This window comes from Dermacentor albipictus, chromosome 3 (genome assembly GCF_038994185.2).
Source record: "Dermacentor albipictus isolate Rhodes 1998 colony chromosome 3, USDA_Dalb.pri_finalv2, whole genome shotgun sequence".
Lineage (NCBI taxonomy): Eukaryota > Metazoa > Arthropoda > Arachnida > Ixodida > Ixodidae > Dermacentor > Dermacentor albipictus.
In genome coordinates this window covers 42,051,453-42,074,663 of record NC_091823.1, presented here as the reverse complement: position 1 = coordinate 42,074,663, position 23,211 = coordinate 42,051,453, and the positions used below count along the sequence as shown (strand labels likewise).

At 43.7% G+C, this 23,211-nt stretch overlaps 1 protein-coding gene across 1 annotated transcript in view; it reads right to left on the bottom strand.

The window, feature by feature from the left end:
- Positions 1-19,858, bottom strand: part of LOC135902502 (cholecystokinin receptor type A-like) — a 138,485-nt gene extending 118,627 nt beyond the window's left edge. Inside the window, exon 1 of the mRNA XM_065432604.2 lies at positions 19,402-19,858. Coding sequence (XP_065288676.1) covers positions 19,402-19,858 — 457 coding nt within the window. The remainder of the gene's footprint in view (positions 1-19,401) is intronic.
- Positions 19,859-23,211: the final 3,353 nt, after the last annotated feature.

Below are 23,211 nucleotides of genomic sequence, written 5' to 3'. Positions count from 1 at the left end.
ATCATACACAGAGTGCTTCACGTCAATGAAGCCAAACCCTAACGATAGGAAAATGCCATGTAGCTGCACCGAACCAAGGTAACGTTGTTTGGCGTCACCTGGAGATACTCAGATTACTTTTGCATACTGCATTACTACATAATTAACCTTAATTAATTATTGAACTTCTCAATTATTATAGTTAGATGAAAAGTGTCAATGAGGAAATTGTAGAGCAACATGAAAAACTCCATATGCAGTTTTATGTTGCTTAATACGGCCTACATAAAAGTGTTTTCCCGAGCGTGAAAGAAGCCCGCCATCATGCGCAAGATTGCCGCGCGATTTGCCGCTCGAGCCACTCTGCGCGTGTTCGCAGGCTTCTTTCACGCTCGGAAAAACGCTTCGATTTTGTACGTATGTTTTTCGTACTGCTCTACAATTTCCTCATTGGCATATTCATATAATTATATTTGAGAAGTTCGAAAATTAATTAGCACTAGCTATCTAATTAGACGGTATGCAAGAAAATAAAATGAGTATCTCCAAGCGACAGCAAGCATTACCTTGGTTCGGTCCAGCTACGTGGCATTCTCATATTTTTTAAAGCTTGGCTCAAGTTTAATGAAACACCCTGTATCGGATGCCCCAGCTTACGTTAGGCAATCTGTTGAACGAAAAAAAAAAAACAGAGATAAAGCTAAAACATGGCGCAAGACACAATTATAAAACGTACGTGTTCGGTCGTCAGAGGTCTGACGACCAAACGACAAATGCCCTATAATTGTACCTTGCACTGTATTTTCTTAATCTTTCTTTTTTATGTCTTTTTCGTTGAAATGGTGGCCTGACGTTAGCTGGAACACATGGTACATTTACTATACTCATAAGAGTGACTCCACATGATGTCGAAAATGGAAGAACCGGGTGCGCGCCCTCAGGCGAGAGTAAAGTTGTTGAGTAAGTTGAGTAAACCGCGTTGCGTTGTAATGCGGTGCTTTTGTTAGGAGGAAACTGAAAAACCGTGACGGTGAGAGCTCGATAAACACCTAGAACGTTATCCCGCAACAGAGGTGTAAACAAAACCTTCGAGTCCATTAAGCCCGAGTCGTTAAACAATAGTGGCATGTTCTGAAGATTAAAACAATGACACGTTTTTCATCAGAAGAGCCCATTGCTTCGAGCCTTCTTTGGGAGCAACCGGAGAACACTCCAAAGTTCTTTTATTTTTTCTTCCATTTATTTATATACATAACAACTTACTATTTCGGCTCTTCTTCCGATTAACTTCGTAACAGCCTCAGGATATCTTGTTCTAGAAGGCTCGCAACGCATGCAACGCTTGTGCATTCTTGCATATGAAATTTTATTGTTTTGGTCGTTTTCTTCTTTATGTGTTAGCTTTTCTATATTTATTATTTTCTCTTCCTAATTTTGTCACGCTCGTCCCATGCAACACACAACTCGCTATGTCAGTACCAACGTTACTAGATTAGCTTCAGTTGTAAAACTCCCCGCCCGCGCGCTTACAGCTGCTGTTGCCACTTCTCTGACAGCCGCCAGAGGGCAACGCTGTTCCATCGGGCTCCACTGCAGACGCCTCGTCATAGCCTTGAGCTCGTGCGGACGGGCAGTTTGCGCGTGTTTGACGCTCGCTGGCGTGAAACACAACTCAAATTCTCCCTTGTCCGAATTAGTGATACCACGAGAAAGCGGTATCCACCTACAGTAACAAGATTTATCGCGCCAGCTCGTTAATGCGAAAGAAGGGTAAACTGCTCGAAAGGAAGAAACGCATACAGCGAAACGCAGAAGCTGCGTTTCTAAATGTCGTTTCTTCCTGTCGTCTTAACGTATCGCGCAGTTTAGGCTCACGAGCCTGAATATCTGGCCAAAGTGCGTGATTGTAGGATGATCATCCCCACCGAAGCTTCTCACCACGCCAAAGAAGCGCTATACAAAAATAAAGATGAGGTTGGTCTTTGTACACACAAGCCACACACACACACACACAAAAAAAGTCGGATTTTTTATTCCGTGAAGACGCTTAATCAGCGAAGCTGAAACTTGCGGCCCTGTGTTTATCACTGGGTTAATCCCGAGGGTTCATTAAAGTATTTCTCAGTTATGAGGTTACACACACAATCGGCTGCGAGAGAGAACGACGTCACAGAAGGTATCTCCGCAGTTGGCGCTTGCGTTCGATGTCTCGAGTTTGCTCCGCAGCGTGGTTAGCAGCCTTCGCCTGCGATTTGCCGCTTGTGATTCTTCGAAATTAAATTTCTTCAAAATTAAATCTTTCCGTTACGTATGACCATGAGTGGCTCATACTCCCTTAAGCAATGGCTCATACCCCCGTAAACGTAGCCGCCCCATTACGACGACAGAATTGAAGTTGAATTCAACGCTGGAAAGATGAACGGCCACACAGCCAGCTGTGGAAAACGACGACGAACGCGGGAGCAGTGACACGAGCGCGTGCCGTTGTTTTCCCAGTGAGTTCCCGGTCGGCACGTGGAATCGCTCTGTTTCACGCCGAGCGAAGCGTCGCATTGCTGGGAGCACAGAAAAAGTGGTGCGCCGAACTGTCGACATCGTTCCGATAGCGGCTTATGCAGGCAAGTACGCAGCACATCGCCATCGTCTGCTGATATTCTTAAGAAACTCGGCGAAGGATGACACGGATGACATGCTTGCTGAAATTCGCTGTCAACAACGAACCGCAGACTACACCAACGCTGCGCCGCGTGCTTTGTCCGGCCCGCCCGCGTAGCCGGCTAGTGGGGAAGTGAAGCCGGGCGCGACTGCAGCGCCACGAAGGCGCGGGTGGGTGGCGGTTCCGCGCAACGGCGCCGAGTTTTAAAACTGAAGCTAGTCTAGTAACGTTGGTCAGTACTGCATCCTCTGAGGTCCTCTTATGGCGTTCAAAAATAAAAAGAAAAGAATAATTTAGCTTCAGTTATGAATATTTTTGCACATGTGGCAGTTTAGGTCTTGGTTGTAAAGAAAATGCAAAATCAAAAGAAAAAGCAATATTTCTTTATTCGTGCAAAAGTTAACGACACGGTACAAACCATCCAAGATCACCTGTTTACGCACACAGTAATCCATTACTGAGAGGAGGACCGAGTGGTAAACGTTCCACGGATATACACTTGAATGTGTGAGAGCTCGCTGTAAAGTTGTGTTATTGATTAACTAGCGAGAAAGGCGGCAAGCGCAAGCGTCGCGATTAAAGGCAAATACGTTTCTCATAATAGCTCGCGCAGCTCCCAGAAGCGCATCCACAACATAGCAATCTTTCTAGGTTCACAGCACCTGATTAGCACAGTCGGTTATGCTTTTAAGCTAACATTAGCTTCAAGGCTACTGTAAGTGAAGTACTGCTCCTGACACGCTGATTGATCTGCTAGTCGAATATTGCGCTGTTGTTCCGGCGTACAAGCGTGGGCCCTCTTCCGCGTGCTATAGCTTCGTGTTTTGTAAAAATATTCCGTCACTCCCACCAATCTGCAAACATGAAAGCGCCACAGAACCCTTCGCTTGACGAGCGAAGCATTGCCAGGTTTAGGCATTTATTGGGGCTCAACCCAAAGCGGCATGTTGTGCTTGGCCACTATATTACTGGTGATCAAACAAACAAACAAAAAAGCTTTTTGAACTGTGTTACTGCTTATCCTTGTTTATGAAGTTCTGTGGCACCGAATATTGTTAATTGAGACCCTCTTCTTACGTAACGCGTGCATTACGGGGGTTTCAAGGCAATAAAACTAAAGGTAATCAAATAAGTCATATGCAGTGAAGTCGTATACTATATATATATATATATATATATATATATTTACTGCAATTAGGGCGGCCGGTTAGTTTAGACCACCTTAACTACTTTGACGGGTACCTTTGCGTCAGCCATCGTGTTGCTTTGCGATATTAAATAAATAAATAAATAAGCCAGTAACCTTCGCTTGCTTTAGCGTTTTGTATTCCGGAACCAGGTACCGCGATCGCGAATCCAGCCCGGGACCTGGGGATCATTCTCGGGCATAGCCTCATCTGATTCCCTGTCCTTGCCCAAGAGGTGTCCGAATCACACGATGTCGCCCTCAGAGCTCGCCATTGCATAAGGTTTCAGTGGATTTCGGGACACTATGGCTTACATGGAAATGAGCTCGCTGACGCGGAGTCACAGATGGCCCACATTAATGCCACGCCAGTGTCAATTGCATTTACACGACCACACAGTAATACCCTAGTGTATGGACTTCTGCGCGATAATGCCGCAGTATATTGGGCCCCGTCAGGTCATTATCATCGCCGCCTTCGCCAACTCGACCCGGAGATGAAGATACGGATGACACCCACCATGAAAAAATCCTCTGATAAGCCACTACCACCCGAACCTCAGGAAGCCTAATTCCTTGTCACTGAAGGTCAAGAACGCCGCGCTCACGTAATACCTGCTTAAGCCTCAGTGGGTAAATATTGGTAGTGGGTAAATTATTATGGGAACTTGTTTGTAATTTTCTATAATAAAACTCGAGTTCTTAACTCTCGCTTCATCGTTCAATCATTTCTACGATTGAACTAATTATATACATGTTCTTTAATTGCCAGCATGGCATATATGAAAGAGAATTGCGCGGCCTGTTTGTTTTACGAAGGTGTCGCCATAGGCAGCTAAGTTTCGTAGCATACAAATGGACACGGAACGAAGACGTCTTGCGCATTCACTTTTTTATCGTGTAGGTGTTGGATCTCCGGCAGCCATTGCGACGGCGGCATCTCGACGACGAAACTGATCGATCGCACGGACGAGTAGCGACTGTCGCCGACATCGGCACTATCGCTCGATATATGCCGACGGCCATTGTTCGCCATTCTTCCGCTATGCATTTCTTGCTCATGTGTTCCCTTCTTCACTGCCGTTTAGAACAACTTCACATTGGCTCACGAGTGTAGTATGGGCATCCAGCACTGGAACTTGAGCAAAAAAATGGATGATGATGATGATGATGATGATGATGATGATGATGATGATCTTCATCATCATCTGTTGCCATCTCATTTGAAAGGCGGCGGCGACAAACAGTCACCGAGCCTAATATTATTCAAGTATCCTATTCATGCTTTTCATTCTAGTATTTTTGTATACATCTCTTTTATCGTTTTTCTCTTCCTCAAACTTTTCTAGCTACCTTGTACCGCTACCCAGGCCTTTAACGGTCCGGTTTTATCAATCTCTTCCCTGCATGTTTATTTTTCCAATACTCCGAACGCCTTTTGCTCATCTCAAGTGTTGACGGGTTGATGCTCCCGTCTACTTTAATTGGAAGCGCTTCTGGAGAGTCTACGTTACCTACTGGTCTCACTGGGTGAATCCATTACAATTCCATTACAATGTGCTGAGTGGTCTGCAGAGTTTTTCTGCAGCATGCACATGCTTCAGCTTGTTGCGAATATTTGCTGCGATAAGTTTTTGACCTTAGGAGGCCAGCTCAAGCCTCAAATAGCAAGACACTGCCATTTGTGTTAGTTTACGTATTTCCCCCTCTAATTTCTTTCTTCTCACTATTGTAAAACTCCACGACCTTTTTTCTTTCCATTCTCTGCATCCAATTCACTGTTCCTGTTTCTCTCGTTTTCTTTTTAATGGCTCCTGGTTGTCTATTTACACTTTCAGTTACCCTGGATTTCAAACGCACACGCAGCGCCTCTTTGCAGACCATCGCACGAATTATTTAATCATACGAACAAAGGAAAATGGCCAGCGTGGTAGGGTGGTGGATGCGCAAAAGTGATGGAAAAGAAAAGAAGACAGAAGTTAGAGGCCATTGCTATGCGGCGTGGTTATTCGACACAACTAGGAGAGCCGTAATATAGTGCTTTCATTGTATTATCTTTTTGTTTTTTGCCAAAATGTCACGATCATTTCCGACGACGGCGTTTTGTTTAGGCGTGATAGGCAAGCCGGGTGGGCACTTTCACAGCGCCTGTTTTCGGCGGTCGCACACCATTTGAACTATTTCAACAGCTTCTAGAACGAAAAAGCCATGTGCATTTGATTTTATTGAAAGTAAAAACGAGGATGACTACGAACTTGTTCGAATACAAGAGTATGGAGCCGGAATTTTGTCGGTAATGCTAAGCGCAATATTAGTGCCCCTCGACGTATGTGCCCACTGTTTTCAACCCGTGTGTGGTGCCGGTTGACTATGCCTGGCGACAAAAAAAAAGGGACAATGCAGATAAATGAAACTGGTGATCAGACACTCTCACAGTGAACTCAAACGGTGAAAACTTTCTTTTATTGAAGAAACAGCGCATTGCTGCTTCATCACCCGGCGCGAAGGTGCGTGCGGCAAACATGCTTGGACTCGAAGACGATAACTACATGAACCCTTGGCGAGCCTAATTTCATCATGTGTGTATTGGTTATGGCACCGTGGGCATCATAAGCGGTTCCAAAGAAATTATTTCATGTAACCTTAGTAACAAAGAAACTCTTTCCGCGTCTGGAATATGCAGAAAAGAAATAAGAAACTGCGCTGACCTGAATTCCGACCGCGTTGACAACTTCTTTCTTCGTGCATGGAATTTCGCTGCAACCCTGAACTGTCGTTGCCAAGGAGTGCTTTCTCAACGTCGAAAACAATTTGCTGCACGCAATCCCCGCCATTCTCGCTTTATACTAAAGAACATTTCCAGTGAGTCAATAATTTCGAAACTGTGCCGTAACACAAGCGGCGGAGGCTTGCATGCAGGCTGCCGAATTGTGTTCTGTGCGAGACACTTCTATGGCGTTTTTAACAAATAATTTTGTCCTCGATTGCCGCAGCTTCGCCAGTGCTATCAATATTCATATGGGCACGCACTGCGCTGAGCGAAAAGAAAAAGAAAACAAAATTCCATGCTCATTAAAAAACACAGATGCCATTAAAACGTCAAAACATCGTGCTGCCAGTTTCCCCATATGTTTGCGCTACTAAACTCACCACTAACGCCCCTTCGGTCATTGCCGCACTCACCCGCCTTACCCCCTCTCCCCTTTAGAAGAAACCTGCCTATATATACTATGCCGAGGAAAGGATATGCCGCCTGTAAAAGACAAGTCCACTTGTCGATACATTGGCTCCCGCTTTTGCCTTGTTCTGGTTTTGCTAAACGATAGGCGCTTTCTTACTAGATGACACTGAGGGACCTTTTTCAGACACGCCATCAGGACGGCGTTGGTTCCCTGCAGTTTATTTTATGTTCAGCTGGCGGGCATATTGAGTCGTAATGTGCATTGTACCTCATGAGGCTGAGGCTTCAGTTATAGCTATACGGCGTATATACAGATTTCACAATCGCAGACAAGAGCACGCATGTGGATATCCAAAACTAAGATGTCCAAAACATTCGCATTCGTATTCTATGTAAGTACGGGCACCCAAGAGCTATCGGTGTCTTTGACAACATTTCCCCTTCTCGATTTACGCTTGTTAGGATATAAACGTCAATCATTCTTCGTCTTAATGAGGCCTTTTTTCCCTTTATTTCCGCGGCCCCATTACTCGAAGGCTGATAAGAATTTTACAGGGCATATGCTGAAGGTCAATGACAGAAGCACGCACGCGATTGAGCATAGTATCAAAATACGCTGTTTATATTAAAGATAGCGCAGTAGAGTGCAGAAAGTTGTCAAATGACTGTGGTAGCCGGCAGCTGTGCCCATTTTTTTTTCTCTCTTGGGTCTCAAGTATTTTGGATCTGAGCAGACGCTTAATGTACTGTGTACGACACACAGAATGGTCATTTGATGCGTGATAAAATAGTTCGTGGTGGCGCTCGTCGTCTCTTCTCACGCCCTTTCATTCACAGAACAATTTCGAACCGATTGGTGCACCACAATATACCTAAATCTATTCTCGGTTTACAGAAGGTCGAGCTCTCGGTCAGTGACGTAGTAGCGTATACCACCCGCGCACCGCTGGACACGTGAACGCTTAAGCCATGTTTGGGTATGCAAGGTTCTGAGCAATGCATACAAGTTTAGTGTTCCAGAAGGACACAGGGAATGATGTGACCTCCCACTAGGGACGAATTTCTTCGTCAAATAGACGTGGGCTGCTTGCGCCGCTACACCTAAGTGCCCATGACGTTTTGCTGCTAAGCTTGAGGTTACATCACGGTTCGATTAGCGGCTGCAATCCGGCCGCAATCCGGCGATGCTGGAGTGCAAGAACATTTCTGGACTGTGCCGACCCTTCGGTACGTGCCTAAAGAATCTTGCTCGGTGTTTTTCGCAGCCGCAACGTTGCACTGGGCAATTCTGCATTGGGTAATTCTGCAGGAACGGACTTGACTTTTCGATTTCGTCACTAGCCAGGACTCACCGCATAGGTCCCTTCTCCTCAGATAAAAAGCGCCGCATCATCGCTAAGCTTCTTAATGACAAAGAAGTCGAAGCCATTCTGAGCAAAGGCTTCAAACTAAAAAATACGCCCTTCATTGTCGCACGGGACTATTCTGAGGCTATGCGGGACAAACGGAGAAAGTTATTGCAGTTTTGAAAAACACTAAGGAAGGAAGGTGATCGTGTGCGTCTTATTTATGACAAGCTGTGCCTAAATAACGACACTTACATTTGGTACACAATTCTAATTGCGCGGCGTGTGTACCACGCACCGACGCACGCTCAGCAATCGCCCCACCAACGTGACGTGCCCCTTCTAAGCGTCGAGCACATGTAAACACCCGATCTCGTTCAGACGGAAAGCTCTCTTTCCTGTACGCTAATGTCACAAGTGTTTTTTCTAAAAGTGTTGAACTATCTTCAATTATCGGCTCAAGTTTGCCTTTCATCATTGCACAAACAGAAACATGCCTGAGCGATACTGTTTCCGATAGTAATATTCTTGTCAGTCAAGTAGATTTTAACTTTTTTCGCTGCGATAGAAAGGATCGAAGAGGCGGTGGTGTGCTTATTGCAATTTGTAAGGATATAATTGCTATACTTATCCTTGCTAATTCATTTCTTGAAAGCGTATTTGTGTCCCTGAGGCTTGGTTCCGCTGATCTCATTGTTGGTGCTTTTTATCGCCCCCCGGACATGAATGCGACCTTCAAAAGTGAATTTCATCGCGTTGATGTTGAAATATGCGGGCGGTTTCCAAATGCGCTTCTTATAATTTTCGGGGACTTAAACTATACCAATATCCAATAGTCTACACTATCTGGTTCAGGCAACGATACTCAGGCACAGGAATTGCTTGATTCTTTCCTTGATTTTTCGTTGTGCCAGCTTACCGAAAAACCTGCACGTTGCTCGAGCACATGCGCAAACATTCTTGACCTAATTTTAACTTCTCGTCCTGACCTGTTTACTGACATAGCCCATCTCGATGGTCTTTCTGATCATGACACAATTGCTGGAAGCTTAACTTGTTTGAAACAGAACAGTGCGGTTTTGACGGGGACAAGCAGGGTTTCTCCCTGCTTGTCCCCGTCAAAACCGCACTGTTCTGTTTCAAATATGGCTTACAAACTCGCCCAAACGTCCGTCTTAACTTGTTCACTTAACAAAAAGAGAGTTGCTGGAAGGTGTATAAGGTGTTATAAACGAGCCAATTTTGATGCAATATGTATCGGATCATCGCATTTGACGGAGCATTTTTTTAGATGCCCACTTGTCACGTTCGATAGAAGATAACTGGAACCTTTTTTTAAAAATACTCTTTCAAACTTAATTGACAAATAAATTCTAGTTATGACCATCAAAACAAGCAAGATTTCTCCATGGTTCAATCAGCAATTACTTCGACTTAATAATAAGAAGAAACGACTTTTCAGAATGGCAGACAAAAGCAGATATCGGCTTCGTGGTGTCGCTATAAAAAGTGTGACAAGGAATACAAACAGCTTTTAAAAACTACTCGCCGTCGCGTTTTCCGTCGTGATTTGTCATCTTTGCTAATAAATAACCTTCGGCGCCTTTGGCGCACAATAAATCCCAGCAACCACCCCGATGCAACTCTTGCTAATACGAATGGTTCTCCTGTTAGAGAATCCGAATGTGATAAGTTATTAAATGATTCATTCTCAGCAGTTTTTATTCTTGAGGATATTACTAAATGCCCTAACATTGATGTTGTTTCCGGTAGTAATATGACTGAAATAATAACTGACGAAGCTGGCATTTCATCTCTACTTCGAAAATTAAAAAAAAAAACTTCATCTGCATCTGATCATAATGGCTTCAACAACAGAATGCTATCGTTGCTTGGCAGTCTTCTTTTCTCTATCATTATCGTCAGGCACCATTCCTCAGGACTGGCTAATAGCAAAAGTAGTGCTCATATTTAAATCAGGGGATCTCTCGTCCCCACTTAACTACAGAACTATGCCTTTAACTAGTACCATCTGTAAACTCTCTAAACACATTATACACTCACAAGTAATTATATATTTAGAGGAACACAATACCATCTTCATATACCAGCATGGTTTTCGCAAGGGCTTCTCATGCGAAACACAACTTGCAGGATTTACTCAGGATTTAGACTCATCATTGGACGCCGGAATCGAAATTGATGCCATTTTCCTTGACTTCTCAAAAGTGTTCGATCGAGTTCCTCACCACCGGCTCTTACTAAAGCTTAGACAACTTAATATTCACTCCCTTGTTCTGGCGTGGGTGCAAGCCTTCCTCTCTAGTAGACAACAGTTCACGTCGGTCAATAACTTTGACTCTCCTTTTGTCCCAGTCTCATCCGGTGCTGCTCAAGGAAATGTGCTCGATTCATTGCTTTTCCTAATTTATATAAATGACTTGCCCTCCTCCATCAAATCTAAGTTAGGCTTTTCGCTGACGATTGTGTTATTTACGGCAACATCCCTTCTGAAGCTGACCGCCAATCTCTGCAATATGACCTTGACTCCTTAACTTCGTGGTGCACAAAGTGGCTAATGACACTAAAGCCTTCCAAAAACTATGTTGATGTCTTTCACTAAAAAAGCTTTTCGCATTCCAACGTCTTACTTGCTAAATAATATGTCAGTAGAACTTACGACCACGTACAAATATCTTGGAGTTAACTTTCAGCCTGACCTGTCCTGGCATTACCATATTAACGTCATCCTTGCTTCAGCAAACCGCTCACTTGGGTTCCTAAACGTAACTTGAAACACACCCCATCGCACTTACGTAAACTGGCTTATATCACTTTAATCCATCCTAAAATAGAATATGCCTCAGCCATTTGGGATTCCGATCAAGACTACATTACTAAAAACATCGAAGCCGTGCAGAATCGTGCTGTGCGTTTAATTTTTTCTGATTACTCACGTCCCACCAGTGTCACTTCATTGAAGAATCGTGCTGAACTGCATCTATTATCATGTCACCGTAAAATCGCTCGCTTATGACTTCTTCATAAGCTCTACCATCACGCATCACTTCGCGAGCAGTTCTTTAGGCCACCTCCTGCCATCTTTCCCCGCCATGATCAACCTTTTAATATCGAACGCTTCACGTGTCGTGCACTAACTTATGCCAGATCGCTCATACCGCGGACCATAACAGAGTGGAATAACTTGCAATAACGCATCGCAACCGGCACCAACATAAATTAATTCCAGAAACTTCTAATCATTAATAAAAGTGCGTAAACCTTTCTTGTGTCATGTCCCCCCCCCCCATTTCTTTACACTACGAATGGTGTTAAAAAATGTTCTTGTCTCCTGTGTAACATGGATATTTTTATGGTTATTGTTCCTATTTCTATTGCGGTGTTTTGCCTTTTCCTTTTAAAGTTCACGTGTTGTGTTGTTTTCTGATTTGTTATACATTAATGGACTGAGTGCTTTCTATGACCCAGATTACCCTCCATTTTTGTATGCTTGTGATTCGTATTCTCTTTTTGTACACTTCTGATTATTATTAGTACTACGATAATCTTGTTCGCCTTGTATTATTATTTTTTGTGATTATTGTCTACCGTTGCCCGTTTTTTTTCGACTTATCACTCACCTATTACATCGGTAGGCGTTACTGCATCCCCTCCCTATGTAATACCCTCCTGCGAGAGGGCCTTTAGGGGTATTCTGAACAAATAAATAAATAAAAATAAATACCACCACCCCACGTGGTAAATCGCGAGCTTTTACTGTTGAAGAGTGCGGCGAGATTGCCAATGTCAAGGGCATAACGTCGACAATATTGGCAGGTCATAAGTTTAAGGTGGAGGAACTGTCCTTAGCTAACTTTTCGAAGCCCCTAGGTCCACTCTTCACGTGGCATGGCGTCGTCCATAAAGTTTTTAAATCAACGGATGAATTGCAAAATAAGAAGAAAAAAAAATGTAAGTAACAAAGGAAGAAAGCAAATAAAGTGTTGTGCATACCTATCTTTGAGCACAGGCGTGGTTGCGTGTGGTGGCAGTGGCTTTGTTAATGGTGTCGTTCTGTCGCGCCTGAACCCCATTGTCTGTAACATAAAATCTACTGCGGTACTATTCGTCCATGAGCTTAAGTTCGCTTATAAGTGGGAGAAAAAGGCGCAACACCTCATTTCACACTATTCCCAATATTTTCAGGAACATTTCCCCTGCCCACAGAGTCATTGTGTTTGCGGTAAGGCTGCTAAAGAAAACATTTTCAAACTGTACGGATGGAGAAGAACATCTGTTTGTACTGCCAGATTATGTTTAATGTTTAATTTTGTAATTTGTATCCTTTGCACAGCAAGGTTGCAGATCTGGTAACTCAGTTTAATGAAACTGCATAGCAGGCAAAATGAAGGATGAAAAGTAAACGAGAGGCTCGAAATATTGTGTTTATGGAATTAAATAATTTTATCCACATTTGGACATCATTGTGCTTGCGCAATCATTTTCGTTAACCTGTTTTCGTGACTGTTGTGTGTGTATTCGCACTGTGTTTGCCACCGTCGAGGGACGTCATTTGCATTCCAACATAAACATTCAAATTTTGTGAACTGCTAAGTAATATTTCTTCTTGTGTACTTGTGTTCCGTTTGCCTATGTGAGTTTTACAACTATTGTCACTATAGTATTTTCTATATTGTTGGTTTGAGAATTTTAGTCACATCTATTGACTGAGAGGAGCAAAAGGCACCGACATCTCTTTGCACGCATATAATAGGAAATAAACAGGAAAACGAAAAGTACCAGAACAACTGCATGCATTTTCAAGGCAGCACAGGCATGCTATTGCACTTTTAGCGAAAAAAACGTGCAATAGCCATTAGAAGCACTGTTCTTGACTTGAACAAAAGTCACTGTCGAAACACACCAGGAGGAGAGAGAAGAAATTGATACATGTAAGAGGTCACCAAGCACATATATCCGTGCATACTTGCATGGAAACAAGGTAACGATAGGCTGAGCGACCCTGGACTCTGCTACAAAGCAAACGCACGCAAAGCAAACCTCGCAAAGCAAACGCACGGTCGTATAGGAAGCCGGTCGATCGACCTCGGTGCTGGGCTGAAGCGTAGCGTCTGGATGATAGGAATCCGTTGTTCGGAGGCATTCCTGAAACATGCGGGGTAACCTTATATTTGTTTGAACAACCTGTTTCCACGCTCCGTTCGGGAGTTATCTCGCTCTCACAGTAAGGACTTGGTCGCTCGTCGTTGTGCCAAGAGACGAGGATTCCGAACGTGGTTCGCCCAACTAGTTTACTAAGTGGATGTGCCGCTCTGCTACTGAGCACTGTGTCATGGTGTTAGGGTCGTAAATGCGGCGATCAAATTTGTTTGAGGCCTAATTGAGGGCTTAGAGAACCCTACGTGATCAAAGTTAGTCGCCCTCAGCTAGGTCGTCTCCGTTAGCCCAAGCGTTGTCAATCAATCAATCAATCAATCAATCAATCAATCAATCAATCAATCAATCAATCAATCAATCAATCAATCAATCAATCAATCAATTCACTGTAGGCGTCCACGGTAAACGGGTGACGTGCCCTGTTTTCGTACACCGGTAATACCGTGGCATTGAGCAACCACTGGACGTCACCTGGTCTGACGAAATAGCAAAGAAAACACTTTGTGAATACAAGCCAAGCTTTGTAAGTGTGCGGAAGGTTTCAAAGGCACCTGCAGGACACTCTACACAGGAAATAATGCGGTACGATCCTTCCTTAGCCCAAAGTTGATAAACTTTTTCTTGTCACTAACAAACTGGTGATTCGTTTCTTCAGTAGCACTGTTCATTTTTTTTTTCGATTCTTGGTGGTTGGCGTAGAAGCCTCAGAACATTTTAAAACGCATTTAAATTTCTCAATACCAATCATCGTAACACTTTGCTACGAACTCGAGCAATACGTTCTGGCGAAGTCTTTGTTAAGAACAGGGCTGGGGAAAGATACTTTGCAACTCTTTAACGATGTGATACAAGATGCTTGGACAACAAGTATTTGAGATACAGATACAAGGTGCTACCGCAATTATTGTATCCGGTACGATAGTTTCCATTAGTATATTAAAGTACTTCGATACATTCGCAAATGTCTTGTTCACCCTGACCAGTCTTGTTTCATTTAAATAAAATGTGTGCTAGTATCTCAAAATTTTGTTGTTTCTTACTCAAAATATAATATTTTCATCCCAAAACAATTTATTGGGGTTGCTTTAGCTGTTTAACATGAAAGCTCTTCATACCCTCCATTGTCAGTGGTTTTTGTTTGATGCTCTTGTAATTGAGGGCAGTCGCTGCTCTACTTGCCGACCAGCTAGCGGTTTGTCCCCTGATTACAAGAACATCAATATGAAGCCTCAGCACTATGGCGCCAATACCGCTGTGGAGTTTTACCTTGTATTTAAAAGTATTATGGTCTGCGCAATACCGTATCACCGAACAGGTGTACCACAACAATTACGCTGGTAGCTACATTTCTTGTGACGCATAATCTATGCAGAGAGCACATAAAGCTGCAATAACCTTTCACATTCTGCTTTTGCGTTGGCATGAAGAGTTCTTTAGCTACATATTCATTAACGTGTAATCCTTTTTATGGTTTTTCTTCTACGAAAAACCTTGTGCAACCCAAAAATGTTTCATACGTATTGTAGTGGCACAAAGCGTCGTAGGATACCGCCGCAATTCACACTACTGCTACTTATAGCTCCGATTGCCTGGTCATTTGTAACATTAAGAAATTTAGGGATGAGCTAAAAATGGAAAAATATATCTAAGTAGAATAGAAAGGTGGTTCCGTACCACGCAATTACAGTGAATACGTAGAAACACGATACAGGCTGCACTACTAATAGCTATGACATTTAGGCATTACTGCCTGTTAAGGGTGGACAATGGAAAATTAAGTGTCTGTAGAAATTCAGGTGGCTTAGTGGCAGCATTAGCAGCTTGAGAAGCGGAGTTCAACCAACGCTTGCAGTTTCGCGCGCTGATGATACGATAGCAGTATCTTGTACCTTTAGATATTCTATACATTATTTCATGTATGGGAAATAGTGATGCTAATACACGTACTGCCAGGCGTATCATGATACACACACAAGGTACACAAAGACCGTTGCACTGGTGTTACAGACTGATACACAAAGGTCTAAGATGCATGGAGCTTTGATACCGCCCCGTATTGGATAAGAATGCTGAAACTCGTCCGTATTCCTATTTGTGTTTTAGGGTTTTCGTGCTGATCATTATTAAACTGTCTTTACGTTAATTGTTCTATTCAAAATTCCCCATGATGCTGCGGCCATCTAACCTCGGGTGCTCGGCTGGTGGTCGGGTGGTGGTCGATTGTGCCCCAATAACGGAGCTTATCTCTGAAAGCGCTACGAGGATTTATAGTACAAAACGAATTGATAAACTTCTTGCGAACAGCAGTTGATGTCAATTTTCTTGAAATTTCCTCTATGTTCTAATGATTTCTTTATGATTCTGTTGCTCTTGCAGTGTCATATTCTTTCTTCTTTTCTTTTTTGCCTCCCGGATCCACGGACTTGCTCTTGTAGTGTTTGCTATTTTGGAATAGATTTTTGACAGTGTGTTGTATTTTCATTGTCTTTGTTGTATTTTGGCTTTTCTGACTGTGAGTTTGGGATCGGGCCGATATTTTCAGTGGGCAAACTTTCAATATTTCGCTTTCAGTAAAGAAAAAATGAGCTAAACTGAAGCAAGCTTCTGAGAGCGTTGCTCAATCTTAGAAAGCAATGCCCACAGTCACTGAGCTTCTGATGTGCAGTAGAGGTTGTCCAAGCGGCGCACTGCTTTTTCAATTCGCGCGATAACCTTAGGTTCGCCATTGTGCAGAGCCAATGGGCTCGGTCTTCCGGTGCATTGTCATGGCTTATCACTGAGCCTACCCTTCCTTTTTTCAATCCTGAAATGAAAGTAACGGGATAAAGCCTAAGCAGCCATATAATACAAGGGAAGCTGATGCTATCTTCGAATTGTGAGATTTCTATAAGATGCAAAAAAATAAAGAAAACTCGCAAAGAAGAAAATTGGAGCACTAGTAAAAAGCAAAAAAAAAGCCTAGCTACACAGAAAAGTAATCTGCAAAGGCCGATTAGGGCCAGCAACAGGAGTGGGTACGCTTGATAACCCGTCGAACGAGATTCAAACGCCGCACTTTATTTCAAAGTTTCCCACACACACACACAAATGAAGAACGAAGAATAGCAAATCTATGAACAATTCCTGACGCAGGTAACCTCGCAGGGTGCAGCAAGTATTTTACACTGCTGAAACCGGAAACAACGAAAGGAGGTTTTAGAAAAGCTGTGATGATAAGAAAGAAACGTACACGAAAACCATCTGCGCGTCCTCTGTTGCTAGGGACAGAAAAGGCAATTTGAGTTGAAACCCGTACAAGGAAGCCTGGTTCACAAGGATAAGTCCGAAAACGCCTTGGTATTTAGTGCAGTGCTCGTTCGACCAACTGCGGCAAATTCTTATTATTTTTGGATTGCGGAAACGCTGAAAAGGAATGCTGCTACGCTTTTTAATAATGGCATTTTAGACCGCTCATTCGAGATCGTCTTGACAACGATATATAACTGATTGCGTAAGATAGCATCCAAGCCTTATTGCGATTGTAAGTGCGATCGAAGAGCGATAGTGAAACCCGAATAACGTCATTTGACGGGAATACTCTAGCTACACTACTTTAAAGTCGTCTAACACGACCGCACCACCGCTAGCAAAGCTCTGTTGGACGCCTAATCGAATGAGTCAAAAGAAAGCAAAATAATTACCACGTAAGCTCTGCTGCTGCGCGCTCTGCATTGACAGACCACAATGCCAACGACCTTGATCGACGGGGGCGAATGAACACGGCACAAAATCACCGTCTCACGGTTTCTTCTCGACTAGCAACTAAACCAAACGATTGCCGACAGAAGAGCGTTCTTCACGCGCATGTGCCTGCGCCGTCAGTTGCAGCTGAATAACCAACACACCCGAAGCTTCTTCCCCAACCACATATATGGTCCCACGACTGTGAAAAAAATTTGCCTAAAGGAATCAGAAACTATTCCTTTTTTTTTACTTTTGATGAACATGTATGTCTGCGCGTAGATCTTCCATTTCTGAACGTATTATATGCCCAGTAAGCAATAGATATGCTAGAAACAGAGGCCATAAGGCAACCGCCCACTCTCTATTCGGGCTGCATTAAGAATGCGGTCTGTGGATACATGTGCATAGACAAGTGCATACATGTGTTACTAGTGTCGTGTATATGTCGATATAAAGTTGGCGTTCCCTTTTGCTATGCCAACCAGTTTATTTATCTGTCTGTCCGTCCGTCCGTCCGTCCGTCAAGCCGTCTGTCCATCTGTCTGTCTGTCTGTCTGCCTGTCTGTCCGTCCGTCCGTCCGTCCGTCCGTCCGTCCGTCCGTCCGTCCGTCCGTCCGTCCGTCCGTCTGTTCATTTTCTTCTTGCGCGCACTAACGTGTTCTTTTTGTTAGCATTGCCGTTGCATTCATGTTATCCACATTAGTGCAACTGGGTAGGCAGAAACGTTATGGTCCCAAACGTATACGCATTACCCTGCCCCAGCCTACCATACCCCTCTTTATCCTGCTACCTAAAACTGCTCAAGCGCCGATTTCTCTTCAGTTGTGAATTGTGATTTCTGTTTCCTCGTTTACGCGAATGGTGTCGCGTGCAGTTTGCCACATCAAGGCACAAAGAAATGTGCAATCCTTATGATCTTTATGTTGAATTTCACAATTACAACAAACTAACTCAACCAACAAGTGTTCGTGGCACTCTGTGCTATGTGATCGATGTCCAGGCTTTTGATATTGCATGGGAGTATCAACGAAAATGGTAAAGAATTGCTCATATAACGAATGCAACCATCGCTCTTAATTGCATAAATGTGCAATTAAGAGCGCAATTTGCAAATTGCAATTGCGCAATTTATCTGACGACAAAGCAATTTGTAGAGAGACAGGCCTTAACAACAAAGCAGACACCTTGTGTCGCTCAACAGCCTGTATGCAAAAGCAACATAAGATGGGTGACAATATCACGCATGAGATGCGTCTCCTTAAAGAATGAATAGCTATACAGTTTGAAATCCAAGCTTACGTAATTGCTGACAGAATCACTGCAACACAAAGTTTTTTCTTTGTAGAATCGTCCTTTCAACTGAGGCCTACTACTGTAGAATCGCCATCCACAAACCTTTCTTAGCTTCGGAATACGCCTATATGGTGAATCTCTCTTAATCCGTCGACGTAGCTGCTCTCGTCTTATTTGTTGGTAGGCATACTGTTCAGGATATAACATAGAAATCGTGTTAGCTGAAAGAAGGCCTTCGGGTGACTGAGCCTGCTATCAATCTCGTAAGATTAGGCTAATCTAGTTTGGTCGGGTGCATCGAATTGCAACACCAGTAGCGAACGATTTCGCAAGGCATCCCAGAGATACAAACAAACAAAGAAACAAACAAACAAACAAACAAAATTTTTACGCAGGTGGCGCTCCAGATGACGAATGGAAATACATTCTCTCACGACCACCGCGTCACTTACAAATGTTCTGAACGGGCGGCCAAGTCGCAAGAAAACTGAACTTTTTCTAAAGTTTCGGTTTCCGCAAACTTTGGTAGATGGCTCTATTTGATTCTACTGTCTACTGCATTGAGGAATTACAAATGAGGCACTCTACATCTAAAGGAAAGCAAACTTGGAAAAGAGCAGCGAAATGTAGACTGGGTGTCAGGGATTTAGACGAAGTGATCGGTGAAAAGAGGAAATTCACAGATGTAGAACCCAGCCTTTATGCGTGCGTATAAGCAGGATAAGACCACTGGGAGTAATCTGTCCTGCAATAGACATAAATACCCTGATATTTTGTTCATTATCGCGACGACGTGCTTTAACGCGAACTTCGAGCAAGTGGTGTACGCAGGTTTGAAGAGTTTTCGTGCAACTCTTACCTTGCAGGTAAGGGATGAACTTGCACATGAGCTCTCCGAACACGAAGTTTCTTAGGATACTTCCGATCAAGGTGAACGGCATGCAGAAGACACCGAGGAGAAGGTCGCTCACGGCCAGGTTGACGAGGAAGACATTCGTCACTGTGCGCATGCGCTTGTTCTGCACCAGAGTCACGAGCACCAACACGTTCCCCACTACGGCGAACACGAATATAACGGCGTAAAGGCAGACGCGCACGATCAGGTCTGCTGCATCCGGCAGGCCGTCCACTGCGCTGATGGAGTCCGGATGAGACGTGGAATTCTCGACGCCATCTGGAAACTCGGTGAAGAGAGCGACACCTGGGAGCACGACTGTAGGCACTGTCAGCTCTGTGAACGGTGGTGACGGCGTTTTGTTGTAGAGCGGCTGCCGCAGGTCCAACAAGGGGAGGCTGCTCATCAGCCTGTTAACCATGATGACCCCACTGCTTCGGCGCCGTGGCTTTTGTAAAGCTGGCGACTAACAGTTTGGCTGATTGGCTTATATTATTAGCGACAAGGGGCGCCCATGAATGAGTAACAAGGTTGTGAGCCTAACTTTTGTTCTTATGGCATTGCATTGCTTCGTATCGACGAGACATGTTCACTGCTAGATGTGTCCTCACACAAAGATCCCAATGGCAGCACTATCCTAACTTGTATTGTTGTCTCGTAGAAGCAGTTATGAGATGAACCGGGCTAGGTTCCAAGTGCTATAAAAAGGCTAATGATTCTACAAATCGGGGACTTCTCGTATCTCCTGGAGTTGAAGATGTTCAAAACTGTAGGTGTAGGATGTTTTCGTCGTGGTCCCTGATGACTCTCAAGGAACCCTGCAAAAGAGCATAAAAAATAAATTCAGGAATGTGCTTGATCTTATATTTGGTAATTTCGCTATTGTCTCGATTCTTGCAACATATGCATGGGTGATCATAACCGTACGAAGCAGGAAAGCCGACAAGTGATCAGACGCCAATAGCTGTAATTACGCCAGATGGTCGTGGTCTACGCAATTTATTTTCATGCTCTTATAATGTCCACCTTAACTTTAGAATTTCACGTTCCAATCATAATCTTTAAATTTCGAGATACACCTTGCAGGGACCGAATAGATTTCTTCGGATGCAAGCAGAACGGGTTGCTGCGACAGGATGAATGTGGATTTTGTCACGTTGTAGTGACGGTGAAGGATTATTCAGGGTCAAAGCTGTGAGTCACTAATATTACTCTTCATTGGGCGGATTTGTGCCCGGAAAATACAAGTAACACTCGGCCCATAACGACAGCGGCAGGCACAGTCATCGGTCGCTAAAATCTGAGCTCACGGCTCAAATCTGGTCGCCATCTGTACATGTCACTATACATTCCAGAATAATTGCTTGCACACACTTATATTCGGCAATGCACAACAGCAGCATTCACATCCTTCTAGTCATTTGATTGGACAAGACCTATTCTCTATAGAATCCGCGATAACATTCAACAAAATTTCGAACTGAGTAACTGCGTCTTGCGTCTCAATAAGCTCATGTGCTGAATGCGCTGTTGAAACTGAAACCTCCAGCAAAACTTTGGAACTTCCTGGTTTCGCAAAAGATCTGCAGAAGCTCCGCCCACGCAGTTTCGGCTGCGCTACGGCGTAAAGTAGCAGCAGTGTTCACGCCACACCATTTTTCCTATATCTATCTCAACGGAACGGACAGTACGGAAAACAGAACGGATCATCGATATGCGAAGCTGCTGGCCGCGCAACTTATCCCGCCAGCATTGCGAGAAGCCTGGTAGCTGCAAGGGTGCTGTTTCTGAAGCGCGTCAGCAATTGTCATGCGTATTGCGTAATGTCAACATGTCGCCTCACGTATTTGTCGAACGACGCCCGAGGAGCTCAAAGGCAATGGTCTAACCTTTCTAAAGCTTTCAAACGCATCGCCCATAGAATTTCCTATTAGTGTATCAAACTCTATGACATCGTGCGTTCACTGATCTCTTCTGTAGGGGGCTGAATAGCGCATCAAGCGCCCTCGACTGAAGTTAGCTATGTTCCGGAAATTGGCGCTTCGCGACATTGCAGTGGCACTTCGCGCGCACGGGATTTCGTCATTTCTTCCTATTCATCCTCTAAAATATGTGCCTGTTGTGCCGTGAGCTAAGGTAGCAGGCCTAGGAGTTTTTATGGAAGATGCCTAGAATTTTTCGCCGCAGCGCCAGAAGCGTCGCTAACATAACTGGCTTGTAGTGGAAACACTGGGGATTGAGAAAACGCATTATGTGAGAAAAAAAAAGGACTATCGCATGCGGGTTCAGATTATCGTAAAAGCTCTTACCGCGCGCGTAGAGGCAACAACGCCCACTAACACTAAGAAAACCACGAAGAAAATTTGTTACAGCCACAATATTATCTGAATGCGCGCACTAGTAAATGAAGCGTATGCCCTGCCCTGTCCTATTTCTTGTTTATTTAATAGTGTCAGCCTTTTGGTAGTCAAGGCAGTAGTGAGTACATGACGTTTGCAAGTAATTTGTCTATCAATAAAACAACAAAAGCAGCAACTACAAAGAAAAACAATAGGCGTACAGTAAAGTTTCTACGGAGCAAATCAGGAATAAACAAAAATGACACAAAAGCCTTGCATTCAAATCCAAAAACCGAGAGCATCAAAAGCATATCAGTGGAAAATAAAACAAAGCACACAAAACCTAATGGCTAGAACTTGTTGCACATAAAAATGCATCGTGTGATCATAACGTTTCCACATCGTAGGTAACTTCTTCCAATCGGCTATCGTTCTTGGAAAAAAGGACAGCTTGTGTACATTGGCTCAGCAGTGCAACATTAGAATTGTTTTGTCGTGTTTATGCCTAGTTTTGTTCTGCTGTACTGCATACAAGTATGAAATTCTATTTTGGTGAAATTGAAAACCATGGCAAATAACATATTCAAACGGTGCATTTTTAGACGGGATTCCCAAGTGGGAAAACCAGAGCGGCTGAGTAGATTGGATAGCGATACCTGTTTTCTGTAGGCGTGGCATATGAATCACAATGTCTTTTTTTGAACCCCCTCAATATTGCCACGGGGATGAGATTAGCCAAAGGGACAGCAAATTACATTTACAGAATATATACAGAGAGAAGTGGCTGCAAGCTAGACAGCAGAACAACACGAGTGCTACTCCGATCATCGTCTTCACCATCTTTCTGGCGCACTCTTCCATGCTCGGCAGGATTCATGCTTCAGTGCGCGGGAATAGCACCGTAACAATATTTTTAACTACCGTTTCAGTGTGCGTATCCCAGACGACCACGTTGGCATATCCTAGTATAAGGGACGCAGGAGTGAAGTACATGCTACAAGCTTTGCTTCAGTGGATGCATGTTTCATTCAATATCTTATTTGCCATAGTCTTTAGGATGCCACTGAAAGATGTTTTTAATTTCAGGGCTCCAACTGAGATTCGAGCTGATTGTTACGCGAAAGTATTGAAATTGTTCCACTAGTTCGAGAAAAGTGCTATTAGTTTTGTGTCAATAACGAAATGGAACTATTTTGAGGGATAAGGTTATTGGCTTGCACTTCGTAACGTTTAGTGGCATCTTCAATTGTGGCACCTATGACTAAGAGCACATAAATAGTTATGTAGGATCAGTAGGTCACCTTCAGTATGAATCGTGCGATAAACTGCGCAGTCATATGCAAAAAAAAAAAAGACGGTCATGAACAGGAGAGTCAAGTTTGAGATCTTCTAAATATATAATAAAAAGAAGCTGTGCAAGGACTGAACCCTGTCG